Source organism: Eleutherodactylus coqui, chromosome 6, assembly GCF_035609145.1.
Source record: "Eleutherodactylus coqui strain aEleCoq1 chromosome 6, aEleCoq1.hap1, whole genome shotgun sequence".
Lineage (NCBI taxonomy): Eukaryota > Metazoa > Chordata > Amphibia > Anura > Eleutherodactylidae > Eleutherodactylus > Eleutherodactylus coqui.
In genome coordinates this window covers 229,985,739-230,004,269 of record NC_089842.1, presented here as the reverse complement: position 1 = coordinate 230,004,269, position 18,531 = coordinate 229,985,739, and the positions used below count along the sequence as shown (strand labels likewise).

The 18,531-nt window shown below is 47.4% G+C and overlaps 1 protein-coding gene across 1 annotated transcript in view; it reads right to left on the bottom strand.

Moving 5' to 3' along the window:
* Positions 1 to 1,420: 1,420 nt before the first annotated feature.
* Positions 1,421 to 18,531, bottom strand: part of TAGLN2 (transgelin 2) — a 30,261-nt gene continuing 13,150 nt past the window's right edge. Inside the window, exons 2-5 of the mRNA XM_066609077.1 lie at positions 4,957 to 5,163; positions 4,479 to 4,644; positions 3,808 to 3,910; positions 1,421 to 2,121 (exon numbers count right to left, since the gene is read on the bottom strand). Of these exons, the coding sequence (XP_066465174.1) occupies positions 1,980 to 2,121; positions 3,808 to 3,910; positions 4,479 to 4,644; positions 4,957 to 5,139 (594 nt within the window). The 5' untranslated portion in view covers positions 5,140 to 5,163 and the 3' untranslated portion in view covers positions 1,421 to 1,979. The remainder of the gene's footprint in view (positions 2,122 to 3,807; positions 3,911 to 4,478; positions 4,645 to 4,956; positions 5,164 to 18,531) is intronic.

Sequence of the window (18,531 nt, the reverse complement as noted above, 5' to 3'; positions counted from 1 at the left end):
ACTGTACGATGCAGCAGACTTACCTTAGTCCGTACTCTTCTCTGCGCAGTCTATAGACTTTCCCAATAGGAGAGCTGTTTTTTGCAATTATGTTCTGCACTCCAATAAAAAGGGATGTGTACATGGGCCAACGGTCACTCATAGTAGCTCATTTGACCAGTTTATTCGAACTACTATCAGGCTGTATAAAAAGGCACCTTTAACTGTAGTGACATCCTGTATTTATACTCCAGAGCTGCACTCACTATTCTGCTTCTCATTTTGTACATACAGGATGTAACTCAGGAGAAGAGATGTATTTTACCTTAGAACTGCATTCATGTTGCAGATGACCTAGAAGAAGAGCAATGAGGGACAGCATAGTAGGGATGAAGAGGCGGAGTCAGATGGGACAGTATCCCGATTTCCCCTTCCCCCAAGGCAAGCAACCCAAGTTACTTGTGGAAGAGGCTCGTAGGGTTGATAGCAGGCGCTAAGGAAGTTATGGCCCTTTGTGTACAGTGGAGGTGTAAAGGCCCATTTAGACAAAGAGTATCGCTCAAAAGTCGCCCAAAAGACATCTTTTGAGCGATAACCTTTATGTGCATTTACATGGCAAGAGGATTGCTCAAACAGCAGTTTGAGTGACACTTGAGCGTTCACTTTGCATTAGTGTGTAAATGAAGGCTCACGCTGTATGCAGAAGACATGCGGGACCACAATCTTCTGCATACTGCTGTTTTCTCAGAGCACTCAGCTGCTATACAGCTGAGCGCTCCGAGTGGGGTATGCAGAACACAGCTGGAGCGCTGTCTTCTGTATACTCCTGCTGTGTTCTCCGAGCAGGGTACCAGCTGAAATAGTATCAGCGGTATCCTGCTGAAAACGCAGTGCGCGGTCCTGATAAGACTCATCCGTGGTCTTTCAGTTTGCTGAAAGACCACGATGAGCGAAAAGTTAATGAAAACTGCATGTCGTCTGTGGAGGTAGACCCAACGAGTCTCGCTCAAGAGACAGCTTTAAGCAAATTTTGAGCGAGAATAGTAGTGTCTAAATGGGCCTTAAGTAATAGGGAAGGGGCTGACTCTAGACCAGACCCAGGGTGGTCAGTCAATCCCAAGGAGCAACCCTACTTTTAATGGCGGAATTTTAGCACTGTGCTCGGGACAGGACTATGAGACACTCATCTCCCTGCGATACGGTTGTCAATGTTGTAGCTTGAGGCCAAGTGAGGCTTCTCTCAGAAGGGCACTACCTCTCTGGGGTAAAAGACTACCAGACTGAGTGCTACTGATGTTGACAGGAGAGATCTGCCTATAGTAAGTGGATGGAGGGGGCCACTGGTCGGGGTTGGAAAGTCAAAAAGAGCCCGAGTGCATAGCAGGTCCCTTTCATTATGAAAGCAACAGTCTTCTACAGATACCCACCAAGACAACTCACATTTATAAACATAGATTGGTCTTTATTTGGATCAGAAATATATATATAACAGTATTGGCTGCAGATAGCAGAGCCAAGGCGTTCTCAGGTCCCACCTCAGTCACAAGGAATAGACTACAAAGAACAACTTCTAAGTTGCATTCCCTTTCGCTCTGTTGGTTCGATCACCATGAGGCCCGATGGAGGTGGTTCTACGGGAGAGCTTACCACCCACAGGATTAAGAGAAGCAAAGATTAGAACAATCCACTTTGGTCACGAATATACAAATAAGAACATAGCAGGCAGGTGTGGAATGTTAAGGCATCGCGGTGCACCCCCGAAGAAGAAGACATTAAAACCATTTAATCCCTAGGCAAATCAAAAAAGTTAAAAACTTCAAGTTTCCCTAAATATGCTGCGAGACCAGGGAGGGGAATATATGGGACCACGTTCGGAGTCTACAGGCTTGTTTGATGCCAAAAGAATAAAGGGAGGGTAATATTTCCCAGTGGAGAGAGAAGAGAAAGAAGACCGAGGAGATGAGTGGATCTGCTTGGGCGTTTCTTGGGAATTTCATCGGTCAGAGGATTTGCCTTGGCATGCCATAGCCGGTCATTCCAGACTGAGAAGCTCCTTTGTTGGTGCCCATCTGTAGACCGATGACGCTCTGCCCTTCTTTTAATTTGTCTTGGGAAAAGTCACGTCTGTTTTCCAAGGATTTCCTGAAGAAACATGAAGAGTTTTAGATGCAGAAGAAAGTTAGCCATACTCTTCAAAGAATTAAGGGTCTTTTACACACAGGATTGGGCAAGAACGTTCCTAGGAAAGTTAAATTTGTCCAATCGGGTCAAGGGAAGCACTGCCCATCACACAAAGGAGGAGCAAACACTCGTTCATTGGGTGATCGCATCTTCCGAGACACACAAAGTTGTCAGTAGCACAGCTCCCCTGCTAACAATGGTCGATCATTCATCCCCCAGTAGAGCATGTATAGACCTGGTTGATCTGCGCTTGTCTACTGTAACAAATTGCTCTGTGTATGTCCAACATTTTGGAACAGATAAGTATTTACAAGGTTGTTTAACGCTATGTTAATCTTAAGTAACTTCATGTCAAGCTCCAACGCCGCATGTAGTAGTCTTTTGGCTGCCATTTGGATTCTGTCAGCATTGTGGTGCCACAGATGCCTCCAACAATGTAGCAGAGATAGTTGGACACCCTACGCAACGAGAGGTTTATCTTAAAGGGGTTTTTCATGAATTTAAAAAAAAAAAGCCACCATTTTTGCAGACCGTGGAGACCTTTTCTTAGGGCGTGTGAATACATCTGCAGACTGAAGGGGCCCCAACAAGAACAAACAGTGTGGCGTTATGCTGTAGCCTCAGTCTCTTTCCCCAGTCTAAAACTTCATCCTAGGACAGGTTTCCACAAGCTGCGCACACAATGGCCATTATTTGGAATCGCTTGACAACCTTTTTAACCCTTTCCCGTCCCAGGGCATATATTTTCACCCTGCGTGGGAAGAGGTTCCTGCAAACGGATGGGCTCAGAAACTGAACTCCTGTCATCTGCAGTAGGAGCCAGCTGGGACTGACAGCCGGCCTTCCACTGTTAACCTCTTACAAAAGAAAAAAAACGCAAAAGTGATTTAAAAAGTCATATGTACCCCAAAAATTGTAGCAAAAAAAAAAATCTACATCCAGCCGTAGGAGGACTTGTTTGTTTAGCAATATCAATGGAAGAAAAAAAAAGGTTGTGGCTTTTGAGAAATGGAGAAGAATATTTTAATCCAAAATAGGGCATGTCATAAGCGGTTAAGGAAAAGTATACTTTTTTTAGACCGTGAAATATCGGTAAAGCGGCAAAATTTCAAAGTTAGGCCTCCCTCACACAGGCGTCGGCCAAAGCGCCGCAATTTTACTTTTAGCCGCAGCTTCCAGCAGCCGACAACGGAGTTCAGCATGCCTAATCATGGATGAGGTGCGCTAAACGTCAAAAACAGAACAGACTCCACTCGAAAAATGCGGCCCTGGAAAGTGCTGCGATCGAGCGGCTGTCTGAGAGGCTCCATTGAAAACAATGGGAGCGTTCTACCGCGATTAGCATGGCACTGAAAACACTGCCTTTATCGTGGTAAAAGAGTGCCTGGAGGCCTCACTCATATTTGCATGTTGCAAAGCTACATTACATATATGATGAATGAACCCCTCAGCAGCGCCTGGTTCTTAGGAAACCCTGTAGTCCCAGAAAAGATCATTTTGTCTTGAGCTAGAGACATCGCTTTGCCTTGTAGAAACAGACAAGGTATGGGGGGGGGGTCTGAGACTGCACTTAACGAGTTCTTAAACTCCCCATTGATGGTCAGCACTTTAATCCAAATGACACCGGTGTGAATTTTTAACACTCACTTAGGGAACCAGTTGGGATCGCCACGGAAATTGCCATCGCTCTTTGTAACCGCCAAACCACCCAAGTTCATCAGAGTCCGTTGGACACTGGCCATGTCCTTTCCTGTGGGAAGAAAGAAAAACGTTTGAAGAGGGAAGAAGGTTATATCAACCCTTTTTTGTACAGGATAGGAAATAAGTGCTGATTGATGGGGGGGGGGGGGGGGGTCTGCCCACCAAGACCCCCCACTGATCATGAGAACTGTGCATCACAAATGACCCGTGTAAACGGTGCAGCGATGTGCATGTTTGACTGCCGCTCCATTTACTTCTATGGGATGGAGAAAGCCGAGTGCCTTGATCTCCTCCACCCCGAAGCAGTGAACAGAGTCAGTGGAGCGTGCTCACATGTTTGGCTAGGCAGTTCTCAAGTATTGCTGGGATCCCAGCAGACATTTATCTTCTCTCATGTGTAGGGGATAAACTCTTTAGTGGTCAAAGTCCTATAAGAAATTTTTAGCAATGAAACTCAAAATGCAAGACGTGCAATATGAAGAATAAGAGGTCCAGTGGCACAAAAGATGCACATCAATAAGTAGCTTAAGCTGAAGATCATGTTGGAGACGCTGATGTAAGCCAGCAGGTAAATAAGAGAATGATCCTAGTTGATCTCAGCACAATGGCTTCCATACCTTCCCACAAGTCAACAGTCTGGAACAAGTCGGTAGCTGCAATGCCGTATTTCTCACAGGCCTTCAGAAACTGAGAAACCTGCTCCATCTGTTTGAAGGCCATTGGGGACGACTGTATTTTGGCCACAGAATTGGGGGCAAGGGAGTTGATCAGGTGGGAGAGCACCTAAAGTAAGAGGGGAAAAAAAAATTAAGTACATGTTTGGTTGAAGACATGTAGTAGACTGCAATATTGGTGGCATGACCAGTTATCCACTAGGCTTTGATTTTTCAGATTTGAGTGGTATTCCACTCTTTAGAAATAGTATTGTAAATGCCAGATCTGGTCAATGACATTTGGGGCAAACTTGGTCTCCACTTTTAACTTCAACATCAAAGCCAAGAACCCAGCAGTAGTTCGGGAGAGCGGGTCTCTAGACAAGGTCAACAAAAATATGAAAAAAAAGACTGACGCAACGGCGAAATCCATTGTACTCACCGTGCCATCCTTCAGCCACTTCTGGAAACCAACCTTCCCCGCTTCTTCTGGATGCCCACAAGAAGAAGGGCACTGACTGACTATCCACTGCACCAAGATGTTCTCCAACTCTGGGTCATACTTCTGATCAATCTTCATCTGGACTTCCCTGCTCAGTCCGTATGAAGGTCCTTTGTTTGCCATTTTAGTGGTTGGTGGTTTGGGTCTCTGCAAGAATGAAACAAGATGATAGATGAAGAATGTGAAGAACAACCCAAGACCATAAATGGGATTTGGTGTACGGTTTTGGACACTGGTATTGAAGGACAGAGCTTGAGAGGGTTCAAAAAGCGGGCAATTAATAAATGGAATGGGCGGACTACAATACCCAGAGGGGTTATCAAAATTACGGTTATTTATTTTTTCTTCTTCTAAACTAAGACAGCTGAGGGGTGACCTATTAACTATGTATAAATATATCATGGGTCAGTACAGAGATCTCTCCCATCTAATTATACCCAGGACTAACAATGGGGCGCCTTCTACGTCTAGAGGACAGAACCTTTCTACACAACATGGAAGGGGGTTCTTTACGAGCAGTGGGACTGTGTAGGGTTTGGACACCTATGAGTGCAATTGTCACTGGTTGTTTCAGAAGGGTCAGTGATCCAGGGATTATTCAAATTACCATCTTGGAGTCTGAAAGGAATTTTCTCCCTAAAATGAGGAACATTGGCTTCTACCTCATTGGGGTTTTGTTTTGCCCTCCTCTAGATCAACATTGCAGGATAATAATCTGAACCGGATGGTTATGGGTCTTTTCAGCCTTACATACTATGTTACTACCCAAGTATGGCACAATGGGAGAAGATCTAATGTTAAGACGTCAACGTACAAGAGAAATAGAAAGGTTTAGAATGGGGAAGGTGAAACATATCTAAAAGACCCACATACCCGGTTTAGTTATCTGAACTAGCTGATAATTGTGCAGCCAGACAGCCTTCAAAATGGGGGCAGGGGCACTCAATATTCCCTCAACGAAGTCAGGAGGAAAAAAAAAAAAAAAGAATTGGGGAGTTGAATTTTGACATCTAATCCTTTTTTCTTCTCTGGAGATAAGACGGCTCTAGAGCTGTATAGCTGTGGCTTATCTCCCTAAAGACAAACCGTTCCTTAACATGTATAAAGGAGCTGGAGGAGACAGCTGGCGGCTGAACGTTAATTCAGCTTACAGTTGTTGGCATATGGCATCGATAACCAGGTTTACAAAAAAAGACGAAAAAATACTGGAGACAAATTGTCCACACACCATTTTGTTAACAGCAATTGAAAGTTTTGGTGGATTCTGACAAATCTAGTGTCTGATGTAAATTTTTAGGTTTTGGCTTCATGGTTGACTTTACTCGAGTTCAGCAAGTAGAGGCCTGCCAAATGAAACTTGGTTTTCGGAAGGGGTCATACTCTTGGAAACCCCCATGATCAACTCGAATTGCCAGAGTGATTAGCAGGAAGAGCCAAGAATTACCCATCACCAAATCAAAGTCATGGACATCTTTCTAATACACAAGCACCAGAGGAATTCTACATTTTTGCTGTAGCCGTCTCCTTTGATCAATAAGACCCCCATTTTTAAGCTCATTCATCGGATTAACGTTGGCCAAACCCACCGATTTTGACAACTGAAAAGTTTGGACATCTTGAAAACTTAAGCTAAGAGTAGCTGAGGAGCACAAGCCACATGTCCTAACCTAGAAGTACTTCCTGATCATCTTACTCCCCCTTACCATGACCTGCAACTCCCAAAGACTTCTCTTCACAAAATTTACATGACCCAAAGTCGACTCAACTCTTCACCTTCTGAGAGGTCCGGAAAGTCACAACCCACAGGAAATTCCCTCACCATATCCTGTTAGTGTTGCACGGAAGCCACAACGGTGAGCGGCTGTATGTGGGGGGTGCTGTTGGGCTCCAATCATTACATAAGTCATTATGTAGCCCTTGAATTGATGTCTCCCTCTCTTTATGGCCCTCGATTGCTCGGGCTGCTTCTATGATAAATATGCCATTACTTACAAATCACAAAAGGATGGACAGCAGATACTTTGAATGCCAAGTTGCAGCGTCTCACCGCTATAGTTTACCATGCGAGTATATCACATGGGGTAAATCAATACAGAGTTGGTAAGAGCGATAATACAAGGGCTAATAATGGGATTCTATTGTGGCCTTTCGGGATTATTATGGCCGAGAGGTCAGTTTCCATTGGCAGACGTTCGGTAACATAATATAACGTTCCCTCAATAACCCCCTGACTCAGCGTTCCTCTATTACAGTAATTAGTGATAACGAGCCAGAGCGCTGTGTAAATACAAAGTCTACAGCAATCACATCATTCAGGGAGATATGTTCCAAGTTTATTGCATAGAGATTAAAAGGCAGCGATCGCCGGCACGCCACGGGGGTCACAACAGTTTTTCCTCGATTAGAGTACAGCGAGTCTATTCATTAACAGACGGGAAGCTAGTCAGATCGCCGGTACCACGAAGTGCGGCCAGCGAGTGAACCGCCAACAGACACAAGTGGAAGGGGGTGCAGCCATGATGTGCTTCGTTATTTCCGCATGTCGTGGTAATTGTGCCTTTACTATAGAGCTTGGAGGACTAGGCATGGAGTGAGGGTCTCTGGGTGGTTCACGCTTCCTCTGATCTCTTGTAATCGCTAGACAGAAAGTGGATTTAAGCAAGTGTAGCAGCTCCGCCGCAGAACGCGGTCTGCACCCAACGGGGGACCGACACCAAAGTGGCATAGAACGCACAACAGCCCAACTGCATTTTCTCCTTGAACGTCCACGTGGTCCTCTGGATATCAGCTTGTGGTGGCCGGTACCCGGCCTATATCCGTCTGATAGTACACTGTACTAGTGACTTTAGACCGAGTATCCACTTTTACTAGAGGCCTCACCGACAAGGTTTTCAAACTGCTTAAAGAATGCAATCAGCTGATGCAGAGTTTGCCTTTTCATTGGGTTTGGCTTCACATGCCTCGATTATAAACGTACGTTTGCCCAGAGATGGTTTTTGCAAGAGCACCAGGCCATGTAAAAAGCCCTTGAGAGGTTATCAAGACCATCACAGAACGGCTCCCACAATGCCCCACCCAATCCTTTTGACCGCTACAGCCTGTGATTGTTGTGCATGTGACCACTTGGCCAAGTGAAAAATCAGTGGGATCGCAGCGGCAGGGACCACAGCGCAGCGCTGCACGCAGGGACATGGGGAGCAGACTATGGCTTATTTTGAGACATTCCCTTCCTTTAAATTTTTAGCTCTGGAAACCCCCTTTAAGGGTGGAGTGCAGCCTTCAGAAAGGCCGGTACTTGCCGCCCAAGCTGCCCCAAGTCACATGTATAGAAAGAACTTCCTGCCGCATGTGAAGCCATATACAGCATATTCAGCAGTCTCTTAAATAGCAATCTCCAAAGGACTTCTACTCTGATGTAAAATACAAGATTTTCCAAGGAATCCAAGTTCTCAGCAGCCTCCATGCTACCCGTCGGCACACGACTCGTGCTCCCCAGCAGCCTCCATGCTACCCGTCGGCACACGACTCGTGCTCCCCAGCAGCCTCCATGCTACCCGTCGGCACACGACTCGTGCTCCCCAGCAGCCTCCATGCTACCCGTCGGCACACGACTCGTGCTCCCCAGCAGCCTCCATGCTACCCGTCGGCACACGACTCGTGCTCCCCAGCAGCCTCCATGCTACCCGTCGGCACACGACTCGTGCTCCCCAGCAGCCTCCATGCTACCCGTCGGCACACGACTCGTGCTCCCCAGCAGCCTCCATGCTACCCGTCGGCACACGACTCGTGCTCCCCAGCAGCCTCCATGCTACCCGTCGGCACACGACTCGTGCTCCCCAGCAGCCTCCATGCTACCCGTCGGCACACGACTCGTGCTCCCCAGCAGCCTCCATGCTACCCGTCGGCACATGACTTGTGCTCCCCAGCAGCCTCCATGCTACCCGTCGGCACGTCTGATGGTTCTACTACAGTCTGGAATCTGCTGACGACAGATGGAATGTATCTGCTCTGCATGCACTCAGGATGCTGCAAATAGACATGCTGAGAAAAAATTAAATTGTGGGAAGTGCTACTTTACCAATTCAGGACCACCGACTGCATATAACGTCCTGCGGTTGTGAAGGGTATACAGCGCAGGCTCCGGAGAAGAGTCCATGTGGCCACCAGCCGCCAGTAACTGCAGCGAACACAACGGTCATAGCGGCAGTTAACTGTCTGGATGCCATTTGTCAAAGCTGTCAGCACACCTAAACAAATCAGCAGTAGGTGGGGACCCCTTCCTGCACCTCATCGCCCCCCCCCCCCCCCTCACAGCATGGTTTGGAGGGTGCTGACAGGTTAACATGGCAGCCCAGAGGCTACTGAAGACTTCCACACAGATGCAAAAGCAACATCAAAAATTGCTATCTGGTATAAGCGATCAAACCATTGTAAGTTCAAGTCCCCTGTGCGGACTAAATAAATGGGAGTAAAAAAAAAAAAAAAAAAAAGATTGGAATGCTAGAAATCTTTTTTTTTATTATTTATTTATATTTTTTTTCTATGTATGGTGGCTCCCAAAACATTTGAATAGAAAAAAAAATAAAGATAAAACTACCTTTTAAAAAAATGGAATTAAAAAAAAAAAAATCATACAACATTTGCATAACTGTACTCACACCGACCAACAGATCAAAGTGTGTCATTTTTCCTGTACTGAGATAGATAAAAAAAAAAAATTTTACCCACCGAAAATGGCGCAGCTACATCTTCCCACCAACAAAAAAAAAAAACACTCATGCAGCCATGTCAATGGGATTTTTTTTTCAAAGGGAGGTTATAGCTCTTGGAAGGCACAGATGAAAAAAAGGAAAAAACATACCAGACAGAAAACAGGAAAACAGACAATCTGGACCGGCAGGGGTCAAGGCAACTGTGAAGTTTTTAGAGAAGCTAGAAGTGAAGCAACCCGTTAAGCAGACAGTCTGTCCTCCGGCGGAGGTTGGTGTGCAGCCTGTCCTCTGCAGCAGTCATATATGGAGCTCCCTCCAGGACGTGGCCGCGCACTACTCATTCGGAACCAGCCAAGATTCTGTCATGGAAGAGAGCCAGACAGATGCTTAGAGATGAGACCCCAGCCCGTCCGCTCACCGAATGCTGCCGCCATGATGCAACTACATTTATGGAAGATTACATCACACCGAGCCAGAAGTGCCGGACTACAAGTAACCGGAAGTCATCCTACATGGGGGGGGCTGAACCAGAAACTCATCTAGCCAGCCAGCCCGACCGCAATAGAGAGAACACCCACTACTCTACCATATATAGAATACATCTGCAGGAAATGTTCAGTCACTGTGTACAAGCATTATACTCCAGAGCTGCACTCACTATTCTGCTGGTGGAGTCACTGTGTACATACATTACTTATCCTGTCCTGATCCTGAGTTACATGCTGTATTATACTCCAGAGCTGCACTCACTATTCTGCTGGTGGAGTCACTGTATACATACATTACTTATCCTGTACTGATCCCGAGTTACATCCTGTATTATATTTCAGAGCTGTATTCGCTATTCTGCTGATGGAGTCACTGTCCACATACATTTAATACAGGATGTAACTCAGGATCAGTGCAGGATAAGTAATGTATGTACACAGTGACTCCACCAGCAGAATAGGGAGTGCAGCTCTGGAGTATATTCCAGTTGTATGCTACTGATGGCCTATGCTAGAGATAGGTCCTTCATCGTAGCTGACTGAGCTGGGGTTCACTGCCTGGGACCCCTGCTGATAAGCTGTTTGCTGTTCCATTCTTGTGCACCAAGCAGATTTCTGCAGGAAGTGGACAGCACTGTTCTTATTGCAGTGGCCAGATTTCATATTACAGGCAAAGTTCCCATTCACTTCAATGCCTGCAATACCAAGCCTGGCCACTACAGTGAGAACAGAGTTGTCCGCTTCCTACAAGAATCAGCTCAGTGCATGAGCACACCAACCTGTCAAGCAGCTGATCCGCGAGGGTCACAAGCAGCAATCCCTTAATTTTCTATTGATAAACTCTCCTGCAGATAGAGGAGTACTTATAACTAGACAACCCTTGAAGACTGCGGCTACCGGAGAAGCAGGAACACTGGATCCCCACCTGGGCAAACAAGCACTCTGCCCAAAAGATTAGCACATCACCTAATCAGTGCCTCCGCCCGACGGCCCCGCACCTACAATCCTGCCGGGTGTGAACATGGCCATCTTGTCAGTGAATGTCAAACACAGCCATGCCCTAAAAACACACAGCGCACCTACCGAGGATGCCAGTGCCAACCGCACCCGTCCCGCAGAGCGCGATGACCTGTCACTGATTGTTGCCGTAATTACGAGGTTTTATGAATCAAGATGGGCTCACTGCTCCGCCGCCAAGAGATCATGGCGCAGGGTAACATTGCAGGCCGGTCAGGCGTTCTACACTGCAGCCCAATAGTACTCAAAAAGCGACAAAACCAAAAAACTCCAAAATTATGATTTTTTTTTTATTCCCCATGTAACGTGTTGCGAAGCACGCTTCTGGAAATAACGGGTCAGAAGCGTGGCGGAGCCTTCACAGCGAAGCATAAGGTGCTGCAACTACTCTGCTCTCCGTACCGGGACCTGCAAGCAAGGACTTCTTTATACCGACGCGTTTTGCAGCACAAGCCCTCTATACACATATATACAGCTGTTTTACAGATCCTCAGAGTTTTATTACAGTCAGGAAGGAGCGAGGTGAAGAGTTAACAGAGGAAGCGGCAGATGTCTGCAGCAAGAGGATGTGAAGCGCGTGCAGCGGGCCAACGTCTTATTATAGGAAGCAGATCCCGCTTCTTGTTATTGTCAGGAGATCTGCAGTTCGCATGAGCCTTCAACCATCCTGCATGCACGCTCAGACACTTTCCTGGGATGTGATGTAGCAGAGTGGAGTTTGTCAGTTACAATATTTTCATCCAGGCTCTTACATGGGACTGCAGGTAAAGTTACAGGGTTATCTTATAGGGGAACAATGGAATACATAGAAAGGCCTTCAAATGGCATCTTACACGTGAAGCGCGTGTCCTCATGACAACACTTTGCATCTATGTGATGTTCCACATCAATATAGTCATTATATAAACTGGTTATTCACCTCCAGCTGCAGACATTGATGCATCTAGGCCATGTCCCTATGACAAACCTGAACAAGTCAGAGCACAGATAGGAAGTGTTGTCATAGGGACAAACTGATTTAATATCAGCATAAACCATTCAGTCCCAAATGACTAGACAGACGGCGCGTTTCTACTGTCGGCCGCAGTCGCGTGCGCACTTTACATCACCCCCGGCCTCCTGCTCTAGGATTGCTGCGCAAAACTTCTGATTTCAAGAGGGAGTTGTTATCCTTCCGTGCCAGATGGGTCTTGGAACGTCTCAGCACCTTCTCCTCGGCCTCTCAGACAATCAGACGTTTCATTCCTTAATGAAGCCGGAGGAAGACGCGGAGGACGGCATCATCGCCAAGTCTTTCTCATCGTGGAGTACGCAGCAGATACTTAAGCTCTCAGGATCTTGACAGAGCCAAGCCGCAGGAAGTCTGGGAACTCTCAAGATAGCAGGATGAAGTTACCACGTTTAGGAATTGTACCAGCGCCAGGACAGCCAGCGGGACGGAGGGCATCGGAGTGCCTTAATGGAGGGTGGCATGAGGGCGCGGCTCCTACAGTCGCCATCCACATATACTATTAAATATATGAGGTTTTCTTCACCTGCGGCTCATTGTAGTCAAAAACTCCACCTCCGATGCTAGTTCAGGCTGTTGCTCCTCCCTCCAGCCCCAATGCTTTACACTGCAGCTCTGCTTGTTCAGGTTTTCTGCCATTTGATAACTAGCGCATGAGGAAATTGGTGTGTATCTCTTAACAGTCAGCAAGAAAGAAAGTTTTGCTGATGGGATCGATATAAGCACAGCTAATTTATGTAAGAGTAGCCTGTTATCACTGAGGGGGACAGAACCAATGAGGATGAAGAATAGCCGTTTAATGGATTCGGGAAGGAGGTGTTGTTTCTCCTTGTGGAGAGCACCACAAGGGTGAAATGAGTCTTATAAGCCACACAACACTTCTGGGAAAAAGCTATGCAAACGAGGGATGGAATACTTTTTCACAGCACCACCTATTGGAAGGAAGCTATGGTACTCTATGGGTCAATATTCCATCACACATTTGCATTTTTTTCCCAGGGAACATTGCATGGCCTACAACAATCCGTACATCTTCGTGGGGCTCTCCAAACCTTACCCACCTGGACTCATATTATTGGCCAACCAGAACCCCCAAATAGCTGTGTATGTATGTGGTTACTCTACCGATGTAAACCAAACCAATCCTAAAACAATTCCTGTTAAAAAGGTGAAGTTGATTTAGTGTTGCCAACTTCCAATAGGCAATTTGCCAGGCTGATGCTCATGCGCGGAGCTGACTTCTGTAGAGAGTTCGTACTGTAGGCAACGTTTCCATTCACTTTAATATGAACTTGGCCTGCAGTACCAAGTCTGGCCTCTACAGTGGGACTGGAGCTGTCCACTTCCTGCACAATTCAGCTCAGTACAGGACTGAACCAGCCCAGGGGCCAGGCAATGGACGCTGCACAAGCTACTCCTGGCTATCAATAGTTGAGCCTTTAAAGGGGTTGTGTGGTTGTCAAGTGCCATGACTGGTGGAAGCCATGTTGGAGAGTCAGCAGAACCCGTCATTAATCGTCACACTCTACACAACGAAAGTCATTGTAAATTGTCCCGCCACGCGGTTACTATGATAACACAGCCTAAACACATCCGTAAGAACAGCGAATCCCACAACTGGTCGGTCGTCACCATAGCAAAAAAGAAACAACAAACAACGCAGAAAGCAAATACCACAACACCCACTAATGAGACACTGAAAGGTCACAACAGCAGCAGATTCTGCGCTGGTCACGTGACCAAGCCACAAAAAGGGAACAAAAATAGAGACACGTTCTAGTGACAACAAAGAGCGCTAAAACCAGCCGCGGCGCAGGCGCTTTTATACGGATTTCACCATAGAATGAAAAGTCCCAAAGTTTCCCATTACCTTGTTCAAGATTCTATGCCAACCTCTTGGTAAAGCTGGATGACCACGCTACTGTCCGAGGGCAGATTACTAAGAGGAGGGTGAAAGCCCTTTAATCCCCCCCCCCCCCATCCCTTGGAGTGTATTACCGAACCACCTGGTCAGGTCAGCGCCGCCGTGCTCCACAGCGGTCAGTAGCCACTTTCATGCCCCTTCTCCTGGCAGCTCCACTATGATGGAGAGGTTCCCGCTCCAGATGTGACGGGTTGGGGAGTGAAGGTGCTTTATACAGCAATTCCCCCAGGAGACATCCGCTAGATGCGACTTTGATAAGGGGGCGGCCATACTCACCCAGGAGATAAGTATGATGGGCTCCTAATGAGTAGCTCTACCACTATTGCAGTACTACAACTCCCAGCATACCCCAACAGCTGCCTAATATCACAGAAGTGTGCAACTGTGCCAACCACTTGACGCTACATGTAAGCAACCAATCAGTATCCACTGAGGCAACTTCCTGTTTCAGCCACACCCCTTTGTAAGTAGCCAATCAGCATAACTCAACTTTTCAACAAGTAAAGTGGGGCACATGTAGCGGCAAACTGTTACGCTAGGCCACACCCCTTTTATACAATGCCACACCCTCTATCACATAATACTGCCCTTCAGTGACCCTCTCACAGTAACAGCAACTCCCCCAGAGTGGACCTCCAGCCACCCAACAAGCATTTAACTCACTTGTAGTCCTGATCAGGTGGCAGCGGCGCTAGACCAAGACTACTACAAACGACCACAGGATAGGTGATGAATGTCTGATCGGCGGAGGTCTCACCGCTGAGGTCTCTACCAAAGTCAAGAATGGGGGGGGGGGTTCACTGCAGACTCATTGCACCCCCTGTTGTGAGGAGAGAAACACTGCGGGTCTTGACTTATCCTTCAAATAGCTGATAAAAGTAGATTGTAGTACAACCCCTTTAAGCAACCAATCTGTATCCACTCTGAGGCCACTTCCTGTTCTAGCCACACCCTTTGTTAGCAGGAAGTCATATGTAAGCAGCCAATCAGCAACTAGCTGTTTCCATGCCAAGCAACTTTGGAGAAGGCAACATCTGCCTGGCAGCTATGTCAACACTTTGACTCATTTCACCCAAACTGAATGACATCCTGTCTTCTACTCCAGTCACATCCAGAGCTGCATTCAGAATTCACTTTTGTTTCCCCGTCACCAGAACGCCAGTGCCTTGTGGAAGCTCAGAGGTCACCCAAATAAAAGCTCTGTTCCCAAGAATGACCTGTAGAATCTTGAAAGCTGCTTTGGATGTGAATGGAGAAAAGGCAGAAAAAAAAAATAAAATAAAAAAACTCAATCTGAGCAATATCCCTCCAGCTTTGTAGAAAGGGATGGGTTACAGGAGCGACATTAATCTTGCCTCATTACATCATGTAAACTGTGTAGGACATGGCGGCTTAGCGCTGGAACGGGCCGCAAATCCCACAAATGAAGGCCTGGCACAGAACGGGCACCGCACAAGGATGCCTTTTTTGGGAGAAAACTCTGGCACAGAGCGGCATTTCTGTATATAAAAATGGTTTTATTCTAACACAACCACCCCGACACGCGTGATGTATGACCTGCCAACGCCAGGGGTGACAGCGAGATCGGGTCCCTTCATGCGCGCCAATGTGTGGTGAGCATGAGACACAGGGATTATTGTTAACCGGCCCCAGGAAAGCTGGAGGCCCTTCCATCACTGAGATGCTCACCACAAAAAAAAAAAAAGGGCTTTTTTTTTTTTTTTTTTTTAAAGAGACACTTGACAGACACCCTTACAGCTGCCTGTGTGTCAGTCTCCAGTTCCGGCATCCTATATAAATTTTGGCCTTCGGGTATGCGTGCGCCAACTCTGTAGCTGAAGTAAAGCATCCCTGGTCTCAAGAGCTGACAATCAAATTCTGCTAAACGAAACATAGAAATCCGATCTCTCATACCCATTCGGGTGAGGTCAGCCCGGATAAGCTATATGGCGGTATGTGTATAACTGAGGATCTGAGGCTCCCGTCTTCTAATCTCCCTCACGGCCCTGGGAACCCCGCGGATGTGCCCCCCTCCTAATCCTGTGTCTCGCTGGCGCGGGGCCCATCGACTCCATCAGCAAGATGATACTCCGATTGAGAAATTCTTGCGTCCAAATTTGGGCGTATTTCCATCTCTTTTGGAAAAACTTCAGACTCCGCAATCTTGTCATATTTTGTCATCCTGAGGGGGCTACAATCACGTCAGGAAGGTCGGTCGCCATGACAGCCGCCATATACGGACAGTCTATAAATATCCCCGTCCATCAGAGGTCTCTAATAGCTGGCCGACAACCAATATGGCCCCCATAACTCCTACAGCGTTGTCACCTGGATTAGCGGGACCATCTGTGGTAGACCAACTCCGTTCATAGGCCGATGCCCATTCTGGAGCCCGGGACTGTATGCATCGCGGCACGCCTGCCATTCAGGAGCCCAGAAAAGAGTGTGGTTCCTGCAGTAGCAGCCGCCATATTGGTTGTCACTCAGCTCTCCCAACAGTCAACAGGCCCAGTTTATACTCCTGTTAGCAGTAATTTGAGCTATACCCAGCTTGGGAGTAGTGTGCCAGCTGGTGCCTGGGCATGAGAAAATTAGGAGGGGCTGCAGTACAGTTAATTCATCAGTAAATCCTGCCCCCAGGGGACGAGGACACCCAGCTTGTTCAGTAGTGGAAAGTCCCTCTAATCACCCGGCAGATTATAGGATGCCATTGTCTGCCACGTCCGCCCTGCCCGCAGGACCAGGCAATTCTATAGGACCTGCGCCATTTATATCATAAAGGGTTAGAGACTTATCGGAGGAGATTATTTTGGAGGGGGCTGTTCCCCCAAGTATGTCCTACAAAGCCGATCATCAACTGAAGAGGTTATGTTCCGAAGGCAGAATCCAACGTGGGTTTATCCACGTCTTTCGGACTGTGGATGCCTGCTGAGGCTGCGCAGATGCAGTGCCACAGAGCCGCGCAGGGCCACAGAGCCGCGCAGGGCCACAGAGCCGCGCAGGGGGATTCATAAACACATTTACATCAGTGTTCTGGTGGTAGATAGTCACTTTTTTTTTTTTTGCACAAAAACTTGCACTTTTTCCCCACTTTTACACCGCCCTTGCCATTTTTATATAAGCCCGGAGTGTAACAGAGGGCCAGCAGTGGGAACCAATAATCTAGTAACCCATTAGATATTTTGGATTATTGGGTAGCTGTAGGGAGAAAAAAAAAAAAAAAGGGGGGGGGGGGGAAGGGAGAACTTTCTAGAAAGGTTGAGATGAACCACCACTACGCAGTCCTTCTGCCGGAGTATCAAATGGCAGATTAGCAGATTTTATACTCTACAGGTATATGTACAGGGCAAGTCATAAATCAGGAGCCGCCCCAACAGATCGCCCTCCTCATTACTATCAAGCTCCGCCCCTCTACGATTCTGAATTAAAGCGATGTTCTAAATTATTGGAGCAGGGAATGGTTAGAAATAAAGCCACACTCAGTCCCCAGTCCCCCTCCAGTCATGACGAGTCCGTGTACACACATGACCACTGCAGCCAATCACTGGTCTCAGCTAGGGTTGCCACCCAGCCGGTAACACCAGCCTGGTCGGGCCAGTGCCGGTATTTTTTTTTATTTTTTATTTTTTTTTACCGGCCCTATTAAAGACTGGTATTTTTTAATGCTTTTTGGAAGTGGGGATTGAATTCGCCACCTCCAGCAAAGATAATGCTGTGATTGGCTAACAAGCGCCAGCTTTTATTGGCCAGCACTGGGTAGCCAATCATCCGTGCAGGAGGCGGTGACGTCACTTCCAGTGTGTGATCCCGGCCCTGCACTGTGCACTAGGAATCCTCCTCTCCATGGTTCCGCAGCCGAGGACTCCTGGATAAGTTGCGGACAGGCGCTGCTGCCATCGTCCCTGTGTAACTGCCATTAGCAAATGGGTCAAGTGGGATGGAAGGGGGCTTTAGTGGGGGAAGTCTAAGTACAGTATCTGAACTACTACTGCAGAGACCGATAGGGACAGGTGACAGTGGGTGAGGGGCTGCTCTGTGGGGGGCAGCTGGTGAAGTCCTGCCTCAGTAACTTTGTCAGGTGTAAGAGTGTCAGTCAGTCCTATAGTCGGTCTGTCCCTCAGTCCTGTAGTCCATCTGCCTGTTAGTCAGTCCCTCTCTTAGTCAGTCAGTCCTTTAGTCCAGCTGTCCCTCAGTCTGTCCTTTAGTCGCGCTTGCCAGTGTGTGATCCTTTATGGCCCCCTGTCCATGGCCGTCACGCATGCGCAGAACGAAACTTTTGCCCCGCGATAAGCCATGCCCCCTTTTAACCATGGCCGGTATTTTTTCTTGACAAGGTGGCAACCCTAGTCTCATTACTGTACGGCT